The sequence below is a fragment of the Anoplopoma fimbria genome, chromosome 6 (assembly GCF_027596085.1).
Source record: "Anoplopoma fimbria isolate UVic2021 breed Golden Eagle Sablefish chromosome 6, Afim_UVic_2022, whole genome shotgun sequence".
Lineage (NCBI taxonomy): Eukaryota > Metazoa > Chordata > Actinopteri > Perciformes > Anoplopomatidae > Anoplopoma > Anoplopoma fimbria.
The window spans coordinates 25,826,267-25,843,131 of record NC_072454.1 but is presented as its reverse complement, the minus strand read 5'-3'; the positions used below and the strand labels follow the sequence as shown (position 1 = coordinate 25,843,131).

Sequence of the window (16,865 nt, the reverse complement as noted above, 5' to 3'; positions counted from 1 at the left end):
GAGATTAAAAGGACTTAATTGCTGTTGCAGAGAGTGGAACTTCCATAAGAAAAGCGGATCAAGCTGAATTAAGGCTTTCAGTAGTGGTGCAAAGTGGTCCAGTGTGCAGGATTCAGGGGGACTGGCGGAAATGGAATATTATTTCCATGACTATGTTTTCATTAATGTAGATAAACTGAAAGTAATAATCATTGTGTTTTTTTATGTAGCTTAGAATGAGCTCTGCATAGCATGAAGAGAATGTAGCATTACTATGACAGCACAGCAGATCAGTGTTAATGACTGATCATCTGGTGATAGCAATGTGCTTTCCTACGCTGTGACAAGAGTGTGCAGATGAAGCATTACATTTTTTAATTGTTCTCATTTAGTGGTTTGCTATATAGCTAGCTGATGTAAGCTTGCTAACTCCATGTAACCATGCTAACGTCACCACCGGTTATAGATAATGAGCTGAGAAGCAGGCTGGTTGCCAGCAGGTCCCTTTAGTGAGTGGTAGAATATCCCAGCTGTGGAGAGTGAGACGGAGGGACCCTGGGGTATAATTCTCGTCTCATTTTCCAAGCTATTGTGCTTAAAGATCAAACCAGTGGTTGTGACCTTAGAGTCTAATGGCCCCTTTTCAGACATCTATGGTAGCCGTTCAACCAATGAGACATTTCCCCTTCAGATGGTTTCATTTAAATATGCTTTAAAGAACCTGAAGAGGTCAAATATCCATTAAAAAGAAAAAAAAAGTTCTGTTGCAAAACTGTGTTTTTCTCCTTTTGTCATTTGGCCCTTTGACCATTTGCCTCTAAGTACTTTTACTAAAGCATGATTTGTAATGCAGGACTTTAATGGTGTATTTTTTTTTTTACATGGTTGTATGCTATTAGTCCTGTATTAAACGTAAAGGATTTGATTAGGGCTATTCCACCACTGGCTATCAGTTGGGATGTTGGATGGATGGTATAAAATCAAAGCATGCGTAAAGTTGATATTTAGTATTACCATAATGAGAGACCAACAAAGTAAAACAAAAAAAAGGAATTGTATGGATTTTATTACTTGAACAGATTGACTGATATATTTATAATGTGGGTACCTATGTCTAGGTCATGGTTGCAGCTTTATTTTAGTTCAGTATTAACAAAACCTTCCTCTCGGAGGGGTTTGGAGATGAAACGTATGGCAATAACGATGCTGCTGGGGGTGTAGTTGTTTGTAAGACCCAGTCAGACAAAGTGATAATGGACTAGAGTCGATAACGGACTCCCTGGAGGCTTCATCGCCCAGTTTGAAATGCATGTATGGATGATGTGGTGTTCACCGCCTCAGCAGCCTCTGCAGCCTCTGAGCACATTACTGCAGCCGAGAGCCAAAGCGACGGACGCACAGAAGGAGAAGGAGGAGAAGAAGAAGAAGAAGATGTCAGTGGCAGTGAAGAGACGAATCAGCGCTAAAGCCGAGTCCATGAAGTGCCTCGGGCGTTCCCTGCGGCTCGTGCCTCACCTGCTGCTGTGTCTGTCTCTGGTCGCGTACGCGGCGCTGGGTGCGCTCATGTTCGAGCACGTGGAGGGAAGCGGCGCGTCCACCGTCCAGCGTGACTACCACGACTTCATTGGGGAGATAGTCAGCACCGTCCAGAACCTCTCCAGTAAGTCACCACAAATATCTGATATCAAACTAATGTATAACATGATAGGACTTTTCTAATGTATAACATCATAGGACTTTTTCTTTTCTCACATCTGTTATATTTCTTTCCATTCTATTCCTGATAAAATATTGTGAACCTAGGCATTAATCAACTAAATATATTTAGATATCTATATTTATTTGCTCTACACGTCTGAATATTTTTTTTTTTCTTTCAGAAAACGCCTCCATAGATCCACACATAGTGGAGAAAGTGAAGAATAAGATGTTTGAGTTTAAGTCCATATGGTTTCAGAGACCTGAGAGATGGGATTTTTTTGGCTCGATGTTCTTCTGCTGCACTGTATTCACAACAGTTGGTAAGTCAACAGGATTGCCTTAGCTACTGCAAGTTGATGGCTCGTACATGAAGGTATGTGAATATGGGCTATGTGTCGTCGTCCCCCTCTAATTTGTTTTGGAGACGATTGTACACATTAAATAGGGTTAGTCCTCCTCAGCTTGTGAAAGCAAGGTCTATTTTAGACATCGACTTTATATTTAACTCCTTTGAATTATTTAAAAAATAATCACAATGAGCTTGTGTAGGAAATAGCCCACGCATCATCCACGTTGAAAAATCTTGAATGGCCTTATACTGTATTTACCTGTACATCTGTGACTCAGCTTTTGAAAAGGATGACGGAAACAGCCATGTTCACTACATGATTGGATCTTAGCAGTCATGACATGTCCTTTCTTAATTCTTCACGCCGCAGGATGAAAACAAACAGCAACAGCCATGATTATCAATCTTCTACCAGTGATTCATTTCAACATGGATAACCGATTGCAGACCTTGTTTTCTATACAAGCAGCTGTTGTGCAGATACATTCTGCATTTTCCAATTGTACTACTGACGACATGAGGAGGAAGCAAGCTGTTATTGGAGCAACTAGGGAGAAGTTATTTTCTCTAAAGGTATACAACTGTAATGGGTGTGGTAAGGACCCGAAAGCAGTACGACAGACACACGGAGTACTAGGAAGAGGCTTTATTCCAGGCAGTACACACAACAGGAAACCAGGCTTGGATCGACTCACGTGGAGAAACCCAACCAGTGGAACGTGAGCTTTATCGCATGGCTATTTTTGATGTTGGATTTGGAAAAGTTACCCAATAAACAAATCTCCGGGTCCAATAGAAACTCAACACCATCAAATAACTGTGCAAGAAATCTAAATTGGGCAGCATAGTAATACTTTTGAAAGTTAGGGAGTTTCAATCCTCCCTTTTCATAATACAAAGTTAACTTGTCAAAGCTTACTCTTGGAGCCTTACCATGCCAAATAAACTGTCTAATCAATTTGTTAAGGGAAGTTGACCAAATTTTTGACCCATAATCAAGTCAACTTTGATTTAAGTGTTCATTTTAAGGTTAATTTGATGTATATATGAGAGAGAGAGAGAGAGAGAGAGCAAGACCTGCAGCCTTGTTAATAAGTTAATAAAACTTGTTGTTGTTGTTGTTGTTGTTGTTGTCGTCATGAAGTTTTTCCCTTTGAGTTTATAGAGAGAGATTATAGAGGAAGATCTTGGCTATTTAACACGATCCTTTATTTTAAAGAGTGCATTAATACTCTGTTTTATTTTTTCTGTAACCAAGCAACCAATCTACTCCCTGTTTTCACTGTGCGCACTGTATGTGAATAGTCATGTTAAATTCGTTTTTATGCTTGTAAGTGTGGACGAAAATCTTTTCTAAAATGATGCTGGAACGCCTGTGAGGATTTAGATCGTTATTAGTGTGGATGTCAGCCAACTGTGACCCAGTTGCAATAAAAAAGAAGGGTGCTTCAACGCATAGTTATCAATTTTACCTCTGAAAATAGCTAGCTCGGATGCAGGGCTGCTGACCGAAAATAATTTGGTAATGTAGCTGTTTGTAAGCTATATTGTCCTCTTACATTTAATTCAAGAGAATATTCATGTAGCAAGAGTTTTTTTTTAAATATTCTAACAGCAGATAGCTACAATAATATACATTTATTGTTGGACCATTCATAATGCTCAAAAAGCCTTACAACAAGTAGAATCTACTGCTGGCTGGAATATTATCTGAGCCATCCTGAGACACCCAAACGTATCTCTAAAACCCAAACTATTGAATTTCTCTATGGTGGTCACATTTCACTGCAGGGTGATGCCTCATTGGTCGATTTGCATCCCTAAAGTCACCTCCCCTTTTTCATATTGATAAGGGAGAGCATAAACATAAGGATTCCTATGGTGATGTATGGCAGTCTGCCTGTTGTCCAACACTTTGTTCAAGACCACTTTGGTTAAGACTGAAATCTAAAAAAAACAATCTAAAACAACTATTTGATGGATTGTAATGAAATTGTACAGATATTTATGTCCCCCTCAAGATGGATTTAATGTAAACATCATCATGATAGCATTTAGCTCAAGGTACCATTGTGGACAAGTGCACCCTCATAAACAGGCTGTTGTATAAGCTTGGAACCTTAAACCCATTAGCTAAAAATGTATCTTAAGATGTTCAATGGTTTCCTTTGCTAATATTTTTTCCACTTAGTGATCAATTTGTAACATATTTTGCTTATGTTTGATATAATTTGTTGACTAAATTATTATCTATCTGAAGTTTGATGCGTAAAAACCTTGTGAAGATACATTAGTATGTCTGTTACTTTCCGAGACATGATAAGTGGGGAAGGGAAGCCAGCTAATGGCCTAGCAGCAACAGGAAGCCCACAACTCACTGAAGAGGGGACACTCTCAGACGTGAATGCTTTTAACATCACCACAAGAAGCTTATTAGAGGTATTTAGAGGTTAGAGGTGAATTGTGTTCTCTGTTGTCCAGTTAGTTGGGAACTTTATTCATCTCTTCACTTCCTGCATAATCAGGGTTTAAGACAAGGCTCAGATAGATCCATTGTTGTCTGACATTGTGTCATTGTATGAATGTACATTGTTTTGAAAAATTTGTATTTCTTGATTGATCGCAAGGTGTGTATTTTAAGACCTACATGGGCCTCTGACAGGCAACACCATCCTCTAACCCTGGAGTAACGTACCTTTAACCTGCCTTCATACTCTCACCCAAGCAAAGAGCAGATACTCTGCAGCTTCAACCTGCCTTATATCTACATTATATCTGCCAATATATAGACAATAAAGCAAGGTATGCTTTAGGTTGTGGATACCTTGGGATTGACATTTAGACACAAAGGCTTTGTCTGACAGTTGCCTGTATTTTGGTCTTAGAGATTGAACCCTTTCACAGTGTTTTATTTTCAGTTAATTTAAGTTAATTGTAACCTTTTTGGTAGCCTTAAAATTTATTTTTCAGAGTTGGGTTGTTCTTCATCCACTCGTGTCCCTTCTAGATCTAAAAAGCAACAATAGTCCGACTGACAAAAAACCAAACTCAAGGCTTTAAAATCACAGTCCACAAACCAATGGGTGATGTCACTGTGACTACGTCCACTTCTTAATATACAGTCCAAACCTTTAACATTACATTTATTAAAGCCATGGTTTTATACTTTAAGGTCCATTAATCAGAACCTTAAATGTGATTTGTGTTTTTGGAAGTACAGTTTTAATGTTTGTGTACATGATTGTCCTTATCCCCTACTTCAGCTAATCGACAGGTCCTACCATTGCCCCTGTTTCAAAGTACTAAAGTGCCCATTTTCTCCATTGTTGTTGCAGGGTATGGGGAGATCTATCCGGTTACCTTGCCTGGTAAGGTGCTGTGTGTCTTGTATGCCATGGTGGGCATCCCTCTCATGCTTCTGGTCATCCTCGATGTGGGAGACTTCCTTGCTATGCTGATGACCAGAGCCTACATGCGCATTCACACCCTCAGCAAAACCCTCAGCTCCCACACTTGGTCACCGTGGAAAGCTCAGAAGAGGGCAGGGGACACAAGCCACCAGGCCATGGAGGACGGTACCTTTTTTTTCAGCCATGACGTTGTGTTCCATGAGCCCCTCGACATCCGGCAAGTACTTCAGAGCCAAGCAGATGTACGGCAAAAGTCCATCCAACTCCAAAACAACAAAGAGATCTTTGAGAAGATTCTCGCCAGGGAGAACTTGCTTAGAAAGAGCCCACTGCTCAGGACCCTTTCCTGCCCCGAGCTAGACCAGCTGCCACTTCCACCCAAAGGATTTGCTATTTGGGACTTTACAGGGTTAGGGGATGGAATGGAAATGCTGGATGTACCCTTTGTACTGATTCTCTTCATCGTGTTTGCCTACATTTTTTTTGTCGGTTTGATTTTGCCTTTGTGGGAAAAAGAATTTGAGGGCTTTGACCCCTACTACTTTTGCTTTATCACACTCACTACCATTGGTTTTGGCGACATTATTCCCAAACACCCTAAGTACTTCATGCTTACCTCACTTTTCATCATTGTCGGCATGGCCATCATGTCCATGGCTTTCAAGCTAGGCCAAACACGAATTGTAAGCTGCTACCGCCAATGCATCAAGTTCATCAGCAGGGAAAATTTGGAGAACAGAATCACTAAGTAACCAATATATTATCTGTCTCATGTCTAAAAGTTGTACAAGCTAGTTTTGACACAGGTCAGAAGCATGGGTCTGTGGGATTTTTTCCAGTTTAGCTCTTTGTGCTGGCTGTTCAGTTAAAAGCAAAATAAAAAGTGTGCATGTGCCAAATGCTTTGCCCAGTAAAGGAGTGTGATATTCAAAATGAGCAACAGTATCTTGCCAAGGAATGAGTATTAGTACTATGTGGTACTCTAGCAATTGTTCTGCCCTACAGGGCTACAGAGGGTGGACAATACTCTTGCATAATATATACAATTCAGAACTCAATAAAACAAACTGATTTCTGCACTTTGTCACTGGCTGGCATATTACATGTTATTATTGGGAAAAGCCTCACAACCTGGTGCTTTATTTATCAAAGCATACGTAGAACAAATTCTAAAAGTATGCATAGGACCTGCAATTATTTTGTCCAATCAAATAAAAAAAAATACAGTATGAAGACGGGGGATTGACAGATGATTCACTTTACTGCAGAGCACAAATTAAATACATTATCTTTTATATTGTTTCACTTTTTTAAGGTGTCATCATAACAGAAATAATACCTGTCTTGATTATCTCTGTCTCCTTAGTATTTTTGCTCCGTTGTCCATTACACAAGTAAATTATCAATATGCCCTTGTTACCAATCAACAACGCATTACCATAGTACCGCGCATCATTGGTCCAGCCAGGAGAGCGAGGCCAGAGGATGCACCAGCAGAGCAGAGCTTTCCATTCTCTTCCCAGCGGCGTCCTGCACCTGGGGTGTGTCCCGGGCAGCCTCAGGCCCGACTCAGCTAGGCTGGACCCATGGCCGGACTATGGTGACCAGGACTGGGCCCCGGTATGGCCGATGGACTGCTGCCCAGGCATAAGGTTACTGACTGCTTCTAGTGGCACATTATGCAACCAAGGTTCATTCAAATCCAGAGCCTGCAGGGATTGGGCATCATGCAAGAACCAGTCGTAAAAAAGATTTGTTCTTTATTGGCTTTTACTAGTGATTTAGAAGAACTTGCCACATTCACTAATTTTCTTTTAAAGAGACAGATTAATGTTTGTTGTCACGGTTTAGATGACCATCGACCGAACCATCGAAGAGCCGTAACTGTAGACCGTTGAGTTGATCCAACCCGATTCACCTCATGTTCAGGTACTTACCACAATTGGATTCATGGCCACGAGAAGATAGAGACAGATTGGGTGTGTGCCAGTCTACCATGAGTCATGTGCTGCCCTTGGTCATCAAAGCCCTCATCAGCCCTCAACCAGGCACATCTGTAGCTCCCTGGCTCATGAGCACACAATTGGTGTTTTGAAGGCCAGGTGGATGTGCCTTGACAAAGCTGTTGGCAAGCTGATTACAACCAGCGAAGCATGTCTGATTATTTTAGCATGATATGCATTGCATAATATTGCAATGAATGTTCTATTACCTGATCCAGCACCTAGAGAGAACATGCCAGATGACCCCCTCCATGGACAACGCCATCAAAAGGCCGTCATGATTAGGGAACAACCGATTACACAGCTTTAGGGAAGGCTACAACAACCCTTCCTGACATATGGGACAACACACAGATTAATTTATGCACAGTGACATGCATCATGTTCATGCTGGTCATTTACAAAGTTATCTGAAGTTAGGAGGGTTTGCCAAATCTAACATGGCTGAGCGGTACGAGCCCATCATACAAAAAATACTAAAAGAAAGTAAAGATAAGAATAAGAAAATGTTCTTACGTCTGTGTCAAACCTGATCATAAAATGACTGTATGTAGTGGAGAGGCTGGTGGGGTGACAGTGTTTAGAGGCATTACTAGCTGGGCTGCTTATATCCTTCAACAAGGATATTATTCACTCCCTAACATTACATATTAACTTAATTGAACAGTCAGGACCCCTCTGACACATTATTAACTATTAATTAACACACACTATGAAATATTAACAATGAATATAATATATTCTGCAGGGGTTGCACATTGTTGCGTTACATATGAGATACATCATGTGTGTATGCCATCTTGGGGCAGCTGTGGCTCAGAGGTGGAGTGGGTCATTTTCCAATCAGAAGATCTGCAATTTGATCCTGGGCTCCTCAAGTCCAATTTCAAAGTGTCCTCGGCCAAGACACTTAACCCCAAGTTAGAGAATAACCACAACATATGAGTTTAACCAATTACAATAGCGAAATGATATAAAATGGTGGACTAATTTACATAATGGAAAAGGGTGCGTAATAGATAGTTGAATAATGTGGCTTTCTTTAATCCAATGCATCCTGTAACTTCCTCTCAGCTTTATCTTTTTAAATCATCACTTCCAGTAAAGTAATCTGTAGAAATGAGGAGCCAACTTTTGTAGTAATAATAGTAATTGGATTTAGCTGTTGATTTGACCAGCTGGGCTCATATCTGTCTTTGACATTGTATGGCTTTATTATAAAGGGACTGTGGAAAGATAAGATGAAATGAGGCCGGATAAATATGACTGACATGCTGCAGAGACCCCTTGCCAGACTCAGATCAGGGACACTAAAGGCCCCTGAAAACTTTCCGCTTCTGAGGAGTTTTCATTATTTGAAATGAGAGATTTTCTGTATTTTGTGTTTCTGGGGGCTTGGTTGAAAAATTGTGGTTTAGTGTCAAAAGGTGTTAACTGTTATGGGATTGTATTTTGACTCTTGATAAGAGTGTATATTGTATATTTATGTTACAGAGAAAAGTATAAGATGAGAAAGTAAGTTTGTCAGGGGCCGGCCGATGTGCACTTAAGGTTTCTGATTAACTCAGCCATAGAGATTTTCCATTTCATTGTTTGAACTCTACCAACAGGTCAAACTGATAACAATGCTGTCAGACTCAAAATCAAAACTAGAAACCATCTTGTGAAGGGATTCCACCAGCGGTGTCACCAAATTGGGCAAGGGCGTAAAGTGGGGGGGGGCAGTAGGCCCTTCGCCACTTCTTACCCTCCTACTTAAGCACCCTTGCTCTGGCCCACACCCATCTTTGAACTCTACTTTCATTTTGATCCCAGCAACACACCTGTATAGTTTGGTGACTGCATCTTTCATGGTTGCGACAAAATCTGTCCACAGACAGAAAGAAATACAAACACCTGGGAGAGTACTCCAAACCTCCTCTGTGGTAGTTCCTGTGCAGCAGGTATCAGCAAGACGGAAGGAGCAAAAAATGTGTGACATTGAACACAACAGTCGGCATTCTCCCTTTTTAACACAGACATCAGCTGTGCTCTGTGGCTTACTCCGCTGCCGGCTCAGCTGCGGAACAGCTCTGTCCCCCCCATTCCCCCTCCGTAGCTGTCATACAGAACAGCGAGGCGGGATAACGGTGCAAAAGTCCCGCATTGACAGGCTGTGTGAAAGGGATAAAGTCACAAGGTAAGATCAAAACTATCAAAAACGCTGATCATTCATTCATCATCCGTAACCACTTATCCAGTTAAGGGTCGCAGGGGGTTGGAGCCAAGCCCACATCCACGGGCAATTTAGAGTCTTCAATTAACCTAAGCCGCATGTTTTTGGACCACCAGAGAACCTGTAGAGAACCCACGCTGACGTGGGGAGAACATGCAAACTCCACACAGAAGGCCGTCTAGCCGGGGAAATGAACCCGGGCCCCTCTTGCTGTGAGGCGACAGTGCTAACCACTACACCACTGTGCAGCCCAAAAGCTGATCAAACATTTGTATTTTATTTTCAAACCCTTGGTTCTAACTACCTGTAAATTAACTTGGAATAACTAATCTCAATCATACATTTACCATACATTATAGCGTATGCTGGGATAATAAGACATCTAGTCTGGATGTTTTTGAATAAAGAATGAAAAGCAGGTTGCAACCATATTTAAAGACTTTAAAATGATGGAAAATCCCCATCATGGACAATCCCCAGCATAGCACCATTTACAGGCTTTAATTAAATTCAATTCAAATTCAGTTTATTTTGTATAGCCCAGAATCACAAATTACAAATTTGCCTCAGAGGGCTTTACAATCTGTACACATGTGACATCCTCTGTCCAGGAACCCTCACATTGGCACAGGAAAAACCTTTAACAAGGAGAAAAAAGGAAGAAACCTATGGGAGAGTGACAGAGGAGGGATCCTTCTCCCAGGATGGACAGAGGAGACTCACATGAAGTGACTAAATAATTCAACAGTTAGTGTGATGTGATTATTTAGAACAAAGCAACAATGTATTTGTTAATGTTGCCGCAGTGTGTGCACTGGCGGTTCTGTAAGCTGTTATTTCTTCGCTAAACACAAAAAACAAAAGTGAGCCACAGAGCAACAACTAAGTGGTACTCAGCAGTAGAACAGAAAGAGACATAAACAAACATTTATTGAATATTCTTAAAATGCTTTAATACTTTAGAAAATATATAAAAAATAATATGTCAACTTGATTTAACCCCATGGAGCTCAACATAACAAAATGTACCTCCTCTTACAATGTTTGAACTCGAATTTAACAGATACTACTAACATTTTTAAAGATTTTATACAGATTTTTGAAATTCTTATTTTTAGTTTTGACTAATTCTGAATTCCATACTCCATTCATTCTCTATGTAATTTGCTAAAACTAAAAGATAAGTATAAATAATAAATAAGATAATAAGATATAAGATAATAAAATGAATGATATACAAACACCATTCCAACTCCCATACCTTATATATCTCGGGTTAGACTAACTCCATACTAAGAAATGTCATGATGGTTTTAATAATTTTTTCCTATTTTTGGTCCGCCTGGTTTCCTTTTGTAATAATGCATGTATAATGTCAACACTGGATGCACAGTCATGTTATTTGCATCAGAATATGTACATTAAATAATAAGAAGAGCCTTTTTTGTGAGAAACACGTTTTTGTTTCTTTTGATCCTCGCTACTACAGTGCAAATTATATATGATTTAGGATTTGGAGCTGTGCTTACTGCTACATTCCACAATAACTATCATAAAATAATTATTATATAGTATGTCTAAAAATATGTCAAGGAAAAACTTTACAATCAAATCATTACAAATGTCAGAAAAAATGACATTAAAAGTAAATTGATAAAAGTATAGAAGGCCATAATATGGCTTACAAATTCACAAAACATTTACCAGAAAATTGTCATGAGAATGTAGTATGATTATAGTACACATTATACCGGACGGATAGAATGCTGACATTAGCAGTTAGCTCAAACCACTGCTATGCAGGTAAAAACTTTCAAGCTAAGGAATTAGCTCCAGGTTTAAAAACTCGGCTATATGTCAAATTGTATAAGCTGCAAAGTCTTAAAATTACTACTTATAGCCATAGGTTTAACATATAGTATAGAGAATAAGTATAAATTATTCATAAATAAAGTGCCAGTACCTTACAATTGTACCTGGTCCAGTAGTTGAGTTCATATACTTGGTTCCTCCACCTCAATATCAATCTAGTAAGGCCGTTAGTCACTACTGTTGTGTGATGATGTAATGTTATTGTTGACATTGCCATGTTATATTGAATATGTTACGCCTTTATCTAGTGGCACACTTAACTACATTGTAACATGTTATACTGTTTATGTGAGAACGTATAAGACTGTTGCGAGTTTCTGCACTCCATCAGTTGAAACCCTGTTGTAATAGTGTTACCAGAGCACAAGATGGCGCTGCTGTAGAATAATGAAGAGGTGAGAGAGGGAGACAATTCTCCCTTTAGCAGTTTACCAGCTTCTCACTGTTTGGAAGGAAGATAGATGCATTCCCAAGGTGTCTCTCCCAAAGCTTTCAGGGTAAACTCATTTAAAAAAAACATGTTATTAGTGAAACTCATCAAATCAAGCACTTGAAATTAGATTAAATACAATGTATGTATGACACCAAAAGCATGAAGCAGAAACTACTTGCTATTTTTTGGCCTAAATATTATGCTGTACTTTTTTATGTGTGATCATTTTGTCCTTTTCTAGGCACTCAGAGCCAATTTGCCTCTTTCAAAGACAGATGCATTCAAGCCCAAAACTGGCAATTTCATGTTTCCTTTGAACCTATCCATGACCCTAATGTAAACAAAAAGACTTTGGGAAAATATCCCTAAAACTGATTTTAAATGACACAGAGATCATCTTTCAATCTATACCCAAACCCCTAGGTGTGCCTAAAGATCATATCAGCTGTACGCCTTCATTTTCCTTTATTGTGAAAGATGAAGGGGGAAGCACGCATGGATACCTTAAAGCTGCTCTAATTGATATCAGTGCATTAGCTCAGAGGACTACATGTAATTTGTTGTAGTGATAAAACACAAAGAGATTTATGACCCAATTCTGCATTCCTCCCCAATGTTATGATCTATTAAAATCTATTTGGGTTTGGAACTTTAATGTTTCACTGTTTTACCAACCTCAGGATGAACCTTTCAAATGAGAAGTATTAAGGCAATATGTGTCAATAAGTGAGTTAGAGCAAATTTGACAGAAATTAATTAATAGACAAAATATTGCAAAAAAACATTTTTACACTTGGCAAGGGAGGAAAATACCAATCAAGCTTCCGTTCCACTGAAAAGACAAAAACTTGAGATTGGCGTGCAGTGATGAGGAGACTGTAATCTTCCTCACATTGATACATGAAACAAACAGGTGTGCACGTGATTTTCTATTGCTTGAGTTTATCTTGATGTGCCTAACTCCTAATATTTGCATAATAGTGGATGGAAAAATGCAATTTACCTTTTCGATTATTTTCTGGAAATTTGAATGGAAGCTTGACTTATCAGAGAACTCTTTGACACCTCTGTAGAGGGAGCTACTCCATGGCAGCACATTACTTCCTAGTTACTCAAGATTTTAGGGTGCTTCTGACCGTCTTCTTGTGTGTTTATATAGTCTGTCCTCTTTCCAGGTTCCATGGTGGAGATGAGGTCATGGGGCTTAGGCTCCAGCTGTTTTGCTTGACCTCCTCCAGGATCCATTTTCTTTATATACAGTAAAATGAAATTGTCTTAACTGGTTAAATAATAGCATACTTGTTAGGTTTTGTTTTTTTCCCTAGTTGTATTTTGTTGTTGTGCTTCTTCCCCTCCCTTTTTTCTGCAGGACGTGTGTGCGGCAGCAGGGCGTGGCTGGCTGCTGATCCGACACACCGGCTCTCAATCAACTCATCAGTGTGCAGGTTTTTGGTGAGTGTCTCTGCTTTCTGCCTTTTGTTTGCTCGGAGTCTATGAGCCTCCATGTGCTCTCTCCTCAAGACCGGCGGTGTTTGTTGCAAGCCAGCCAGCCTCCTGCCTCCACTGTCGGCTTCATATCATTTGTGACTTTGTCAATAAACTCATTTTTTTAATATAAATCCTCCGGTGTCCTGTCTCTGCTACGGGGTCCTAACAGAACCAGGTCGTCACAGTACTGGAATCACAAACAGTCATGTTGGGATAAATCTTGTCTATATAATCAGAATCAGAATCTGGTTTATTGCCAAGTGGGTTTTCACATTCAATCATTTTCTTTAGTGTACTGCTAGACAAGAATCAAAAATATAGAATTATATTGTAATATATATATATATAAAGATACTATTAAAAATATGCCCAATGTAACTATTTAAAATGAAAGAGCTAGGCTGAAATGCAAAACAATATTCTAGGGTATGTGCAAAGGTTCGCATTATTAAGACTAAAAAAAGAATATGCAATGAACAGAGATAATAGTCCAAAAAGATGTGTGGTAATGTAAGGCATATATACACGGATCTCTGACATTCTGACTCACTGTTTCCTGCCATACGAGACCACACCAAAGGTTGCCCAGCAGATGTCCCCATATAAACAGTATCAATTATTGCAAATAACTCCCTCAGGCAACGTCTGCACAAATGCAGAATTAAGGAAAGTGTGAATAAAGGTCAAAATGTCTGCGAGAGCCATCATGCATTTGTGACTTGTGTAGATTTATAGTAAATGATCATGTGTTTTGCTCTGATTCAGACTGGGTCAGACTAAAAGAAGAAGCGAGGTCTGATTAATCAATGGCAGTCTTCCCATTGTTCATTGAAAGAGTTAATTTGGTGTTATTGTCATAGTCATAGCTTCAACATTTGAAAATGACTTATACATGTCAGAGGACTCAAAGAAGACATATAAGATGTGATTGCATTATTCTATTAATTTCCATCGGACATGCAAGTATTTTTGTTTTTATCTAGACTCATTGTTAAGGCTACAACATTAATATGATTTGTTTGAAAGTTGAAATACATGTCCCTCCCAAAGATGAAAGGCATTGCAATAATTACAGTAAGTGTTACACTGTGATGGCATGGCTAGCTGCCTTCCAGTTCATCATTCAGTCATACGTGGTGGAAACTGCTGAGATTTTCTAAAAGATCTTCCTGTTATTGTTTTCTCACCTATCGTTTCGAGCTACCTGTGAACAAACAAACAAAGAATAAAGAAATTTTAACACTTAACAATTTCGAGCAGAAGAAAAAACGTTTTTTTCTCAACCTCATGCTGCAGAACGAATGGACTGCATTTGGGAGAAATTATTACGGTTTATCAGTTTCAAGCATATTTTCCGAAGACAGCAGACACCTTATGAATGTTCATGAGCTGAGCCTTTGCCGTAGTAAGTTTAATAATTTTGCGGTCCAGAGCATGTCACAGTCCAAATCACTCCTGTGGCTTCTGATTGGTATGAGCAGCATTTGACCTCTCTTATCGCCACGGCTTCCTTTTTGGCTCTTTGTTTCTATTTTGGAATATAGAAAATGGAGGGGAGGTCTGATTTCCCAAAAGGGGGGGTTTATTTATCCCTGTAGCCATCTTTTAAAAGGGAGTAGAGAACCATTTACTTAAGCACCCAAACACGGTCACTCACTAAGCTGAAACAGCTGTTGTAGTTCTGTAAAGGAGTCAGCTGTTAAAATATCAATGGATGACCGGTCTGTGCAGTTCAGACTGAGCAGAATTGTTGATCCATTGTGGTGGAATATAATATAAGGGGCAACATCAGGTATTCCAGGTTGGGTGAGCTAGTAAGAGTTGTAAGGATCGTACAGCTGTTGTTGACCATGAAGCAAACATCATCTTCTCTTTGATATACTGGACTCCTCCATTCTGTCCCTGCGGTGGACAGAGAAGAACTTAGCTTGCTGGATAGCCTAGTGCTGTACGGAATGAAGGACAGCTGCCAGCATTAGCAAGGCCATCTTGCATCGGCACAAGTGTTTTGTATTGTTTCTGTCTGTTCTATAATAAATGTTATCCCCACATCCCTAATGCATCTCACTATAGCCTCTTATGAACTGAGGCCAAGTGAGATATTGGGATGAAGGACACAAAAGGGGGGATAGATGGAGTTGAAAAATTAAACTCAAATCATTATAAACCATAATTTTTCTTTAACCTTTGTCAGGTTGCTAGAAACACTCTCAACTTGGCTTCATTCCTGATGGATTGCAATTGTTTTCTAACACTTTAACTATAACTTTATGGGACCATAATGTTATGTTTAACCTCTGATTTCCTCCATGCTGTAGAGTTTTCCCCCAAGCCCCCCAAAAATGTATTCTCCTTAATATGCTACAATGCGTAGAGTTTCTAGTGTGCGGCTTGTAAACACAACTATCAAAGTTGGCCCCTCCTCCCCAGCTCATTAGGCCGATTTCATCCAGCTCTCGTAGCTATACCTACAAAACAATGCACTGTAATTGTAGGTATTCCACAAAATCCTTTCCTTTTTTTCTTATGTTATCCACATATCATGGACGGGGAAGTATAAAGACTGTAAAAGCACACACAGGGAGGGACGAATAGGAGGTGGATGTGCAGGTGGCACCTTGCATGGTAGCCCCTGTCATCAGTGTATGAATGGGTGTGAATGGATGAATGATGACATGTAGTGTTAAAGCGCTTTGAGTGGTCGGAAGACAAGAAAGGTATTTTGCAAGTACAGGTCCATTTACCATTTACCAATTAGATAGCAGGCAGTAAGGCTGTACGCTCAGGTGTGAGGTGATCATCAGCGGATTAAAGACAGCCACAGAGCCTCACTATATTTCGATTTTTTTGGCGCTGTACACCATTTTTGTAGCTGCTCCTTGGATGCGTGCTCCAAGGAGCGGCGTGGGTGTTGATGCCCAGAAACGTTCCAAACTCATCAAAATCCAGCCAGAGGGGATATCTGCATATCTGCAGATACAGACAAAACAACACACTTCTCGCTGTCTTAAGTGATGAGTGGGAGGGATTGATTTTGAATTGTTTTCATTTAGGAAAGTTCTACTTATTAGTCGGTAAAGTCCTTAATCAAATATTTGTGGCTTTACTTTTGGATTGGTCCTAATTCCATGAACAGTTCACCTCAGATACTCAATCAGTAATTAGATGAGAAACACATCAATCTAAAGATCTATTTAACCATGTATAAAGACCTGTCATTACAATTATTCATATTTCTGGAAATCTTAAATAAAAAAAATTACAAAATCACACTAGTTGTCACTGTTGTTTTAAAATGGTACTATTGTCTGTGGTTACATCAATTGCAAAGAAGCAAGAGGACTGGCGTTTAGCACTCATGTTAATGATAATGAACTGTGAAACCAGATCCACAGGCAGATGGTGGAACATGAAC

The 16,865-nt window shown here is 39.6% G+C and overlaps 1 protein-coding gene across 1 annotated transcript; it reads left to right on the top strand.

Annotated features, from left to right (window-relative positions):
• The first annotated feature begins 1,410 nt into the window (after window positions 1–1,410).
• On the top strand, window positions 1,411–6,191 carry kcnk18 (potassium channel, subfamily K, member 18). The gene is made up of 3 exons (XM_054600809.1): window positions 1,411–1,639; window positions 1,860–2,000; window positions 5,365–6,191. The coding sequence occupies exons 1-3, from the start codon at window positions 1,411–1,413 to the stop codon at window positions 6,189–6,191; spliced, it is 1,197 nt and encodes a 398-aa protein (XP_054456784.1).
• Window positions 6,192–16,865: the final 10,674 nt, after the last annotated feature.

What these genes read in the sequence shown, in the direction of transcription:
- kcnk18 (XM_054600809.1), top strand. Translation starts at nt 1,411, where the DNA reads ATGTCAGTGGCAGTGAAGAGACGAATCAGCGCTAAAGCCGAGTCCATG. An exon ending in CACCGTCCAGAACCTCTCCA is followed by an intron (nt 1,640 to 1,859) that starts GTAAGTCACCAC and finishes TTTTTCTTTCAG; the next exon opens with AAAACGCCTCCATAGATCCA. An exon ending in CACTGTATTCACAACAGTTG is followed by an intron (nt 2,001 to 5,364) that starts GTAAGTCAACAG and finishes TTGTTGTTGCAG; the next exon opens with GGTATGGGGAGATCTATCCG.